The 3,895-nt window shown below is 36.0% G+C and overlaps 1 protein-coding gene across 1 annotated transcript in view; it reads right to left on the bottom strand.

Moving 5' to 3' along the window:
- The window catches only part of ITGA8 (integrin subunit alpha 8), a 330,607-nt gene that overhangs the window by 284,829 nt on the left and 41,883 nt on the right, over positions 1-3,895 (bottom strand). The window contains exon 3 of the mRNA XM_007956731.1: positions 2,795-2,895. Coding sequence (XP_007954922.1) covers positions 2,795-2,895 — 101 coding nt within the window. The remainder of the gene's footprint in view (positions 1-2,794; positions 2,896-3,895) is intronic.

The raw sequence follows: 3,895 nt of genomic DNA, 5'->3' as shown, positions 1-3,895 counted from the left end.
TTTCACGCAAATTCTTCTGCTAGTTGGGGTTTATTCCAAATCTGCATCCTTTCCTTCAAGGCTCAGGGGTCCAAGATTATCTTCTGTGTCTGTTTTAATTGGTTTCCCTTTTCTTTGTTGAAGAGGGTCTGTGCAATCCTTCTGCCTAGTCCGCCATCTTGCCCCGCCTCCTGCTCTGTGAGTTTTACCTTACTTAGTCAAGCATTAAATGAGGACAGAGCCCAATATTAAAGTTCTGTCATGATTTCAAATGTGTCCTTGGTTATCTAGTCTAATGTATAATAACTATTTTCAGCAAAGATAACTCTTATTCCCAAGTAAATCATTCTTCTCCAATGTAAGTTTCTTGGTTTTGACTTTGGAGGAAGAGAACAGTTGGTCTTCCTATAATATTGCAAAGTTTTGGCCAACACCTAAAAACTCTAACTCATCTATGTTTTCTTGTCGCAGGGCCCTCTTAGTGGACTGACAAGTGAACTGGTTAATAAATTCAACTTAAGCTTTTAATATGAAAAATAGAAGGCATTGGGGCAGTGAAAGCATCTACCCAAGTAGCTCCATGGGACATTTCAATGCCATGAAAATTCTTTCCACTACTTGCCTACTGTCAGCCTATAAAAAGTTCTGTTTCACATTGATGTAATAATAATTATAAGCCCTGGTTTTGATCTAAACCCAATATGTACACAAATATGTGACTATTCAAAATGATACTTCATAGGCAGCATATTTTGCTATTCTAGTAATTGTCATATAGGGTTAAATTTAATTCTTTGTTATGCTACGTTTCAGCACTCAAACAAGCAAATTTAACTTGGAATAGACTTTGTATTATCCTATTTTATATTACAGGAGCTTGAGTGGAGTAGTGCCTAAGCCATCTGACTGCTAACCAGAAGGGTGGTGATTCAAACCCACCAGCCACTCCTCAGAAGGAAGGTTGGGCAATCTACTTCCATAATGATAATGCCTCGGAAACCCAAGGAGGGATTGCTATGAGTTGGATCCGGCAATAGACAGCAGTGAGCTTGGTTTTTTGGTTTATTTAATATTATGTAATTTAGAAAATGCAAACATGCCAAGAACTAACCATTTTTTATCATGAGCACAGTGCATTATTTTCAACGGCTTTGAGGGTAGAAAATATTCAATATATAAATAAGTGGACAACAGTTATATGTTATAGATAAATACCAAAACTTAAATCAATATAGTATTCCAATAGACTTTTTAACCCCAGTTGTTAGAGTGAGCTTCAATATTAATTCAAACAAATCATACCACCGCCCACTGCCGTTAAGTCCATTCTGACTCACCGCTACCCTACAAGACAGAGTAGAACTGCCCCACAGGATTTCCCAGGCTGTAATCTTTATGGAAGCAGACTGCCATATCTTTCCCCCACAGAGCAACTAGTGTGAAAGAAACCCTGGTTGCACAGTGATTAAAGCACTCAGCCACCAACCAAAAGGTTGGTGGTTCAAATACACCAGTTGCTCTGTGGGGGAAAGATGTTGCATACTAAAGAATAAAAAAGTTTTTGCTAATTCTGGAATCTGAAAATTACATTAATGCAAACACAAGACTATAGGAAGTATGTTGTAAATGCTAGGTTTGTAACTAAAGAAGACTATCTATAGTTCATACATTACCTGTTTCATGACAAATTCTTTTCTAGGGGTTAACCACAAAATCAAATAAAGCAAAGCACTTCCTTTATATATTTATATAATTATTCTTATTAAATCAGCATTCAAATAGCTTTAAACAAATCCCAGAAGCCAAAGTTATTTCTTTATCGTTGTAAGGAAATTAAAGCTAACAAATTTAAAAAGCCTCTAAACTAAACAAACAAACAAAAGTTCCAGGTCAATTTAATATCAAAATTTATATCTCAATAACTTAGACACGCATCATTGCTCAAAACAGTAAGAGAAGAGAATTAAAAAGTCATATCATTTTAAAGCTGGAAGATATCCATTTGGGAGCTAGTTCATTTTAACGAACTCAGAGATTCATACATTAAGTTAAAAAAAATAATAAAGCTCTCCTTTAGTTCTGAAAAAGGTCAATGATGCCATAGTAGATGAACTTTTTGAGAGCCCTGGTGGTAAAGTGGTTAAGTGTAAGCTGCTACTGAGAGGTCAGAGGTTTGAAACAACCATCCACTCCACAGGAGAAAGATGAGGCAGTCTGCTTCCATAAAGATTACAGCCTTGGAAACCCTATGAGATAAGTTCTACTCTGTCCTATAGGGTTGCTGTAAGTCGAATGGACTCCATGGCAACAGGTTTTAGTAGTCTTATTTCTCTGGTTGAATTTTAATCAGATCTTTAAATCAGTCTTAAGCAATAAAATATTTACCTTGTTAGGATTTGTTGTTGTTATGTACCGTTGAGTCGGACACGACTCATAGTGACCCCTCCTTGGGTTTCCGAGGCAGTATCACTACGGAAGTAGATTGCCCCATCTTCCTTCCGAGGAGTGGTTGGTGGGTTTGAACCGCCAGCCTTCTGGTTAGCAGTCAAATGCCTTAGGCACTATGGCCTTTATTATTCTATCTCTCAGAGACATTTTTCATATTTTGAAAATATCGAGCACATTTCCTTTCCTATAGCTTTAAAAAGTAAAATAAAAGTAGAAGTGCTAAATTTCTCTTCTGAACACCAATAAACTTATTTTTGAAAGTTTGATGTGTTCTTATATGTAAGGGTTTTCATAAAGATGAGTTTTAAAACATTTCAGTGCACACAGGATTCTAAAGCAACACCACAAACGCACAGCCCATACTCACCACAACTTTCCCTTTGTGAGCTTTCACTGTTGCTCCAAACCACTGATTTGATTTGAACTCTATAGGTTCTTTGGTTCCATTAACTCTGATCTTTCTGTTGTCTGACAAGAAAGATAGGAATTGTTAATAATTTGTAAAACATGGCCATCAACTAAAATAGATTATAAAGAATTTGTACAACCTGATGCCAAAATTTATACGAAAATACATGGGGTAAAAATTAGCTAAGATATTTTTGAAGAAAAACAAGGTGAAAGGCTTGATCTATTAGCTCTTAAGACTTATTATAAAATGATTGAAATTAAGATAGTGAAGTACTAGTGCAAAGAATGACAACTAAGCCAAAAGAATATAATACAGAGCCTAGAAACAGAATTCTGTACTAATGGACACTGGACATAATAAAAAATGGTAGTGATGAGCATAATAAATAAATAAATAGAATGCATACATTAAAAATCACCTGGAAACCAACTTCATTCCCAGTTGGGTTTCCTTTTATTAAGTTTAAACTATGGATGGATAACTTTCATTAGAAAAATGCCAAGCAAATAAAAATACCTATTTGAACATGACATTTTATACTTAAAAGAATTTGTTTATCACATTTTACATTTCCAGAGATGAACTGTACTGTAAACTTAATATGGATTATGATGATTTTTTTTTTTTTACTTTTTGAGGTAAACTATTACTTAGTTGTTATTGTTGTTTTTAATTTCTATTGTGATTTGGGTGAAAGTTTACACAGCAAATTCATTTTCCATACAGCAGTTCTCACACACTTTGTTTCATGACAATGACTGCAATTTCCCACAGCTCCCCTCTCACTTCCTCCCCATACTTACCTCTTCCCTGTGTCCTTCCCTCCCATGAATTCCTGCCCCCTCCAAGCTGTCTCACTGTGCATATACAGTCCTTCTAGTCTCCCATGATTGTTTTCTCCAAGGAGTGTGTCTACCTTATGTAAATGTTCAGATCATATGCCTGTCTTTTGTTTGGCTGGAAGTTACAGGAGTTGGTTCAATTCCAGACCTGAGGGGCATCTAGGGGCCATAGTCTCAGGAGTTCCACCAGAAAACCTGCACCCCCCCCCTTTTT

This window comes from Orycteropus afer, unplaced genomic scaffold (genome assembly GCF_000298275.1).
Source record: "Orycteropus afer afer isolate SDZICR_OR568_19922 unplaced genomic scaffold, OryAfe1.0 scaffold00655, whole genome shotgun sequence".
Taxonomy (NCBI): domain Eukaryota; kingdom Metazoa; phylum Chordata; class Mammalia; order Tubulidentata; family Orycteropodidae; genus Orycteropus; species Orycteropus afer.
The sequence above is the reverse complement of the archived record's forward strand: the minus strand, read 5'-3'. Positions and strand labels throughout refer to the sequence as shown.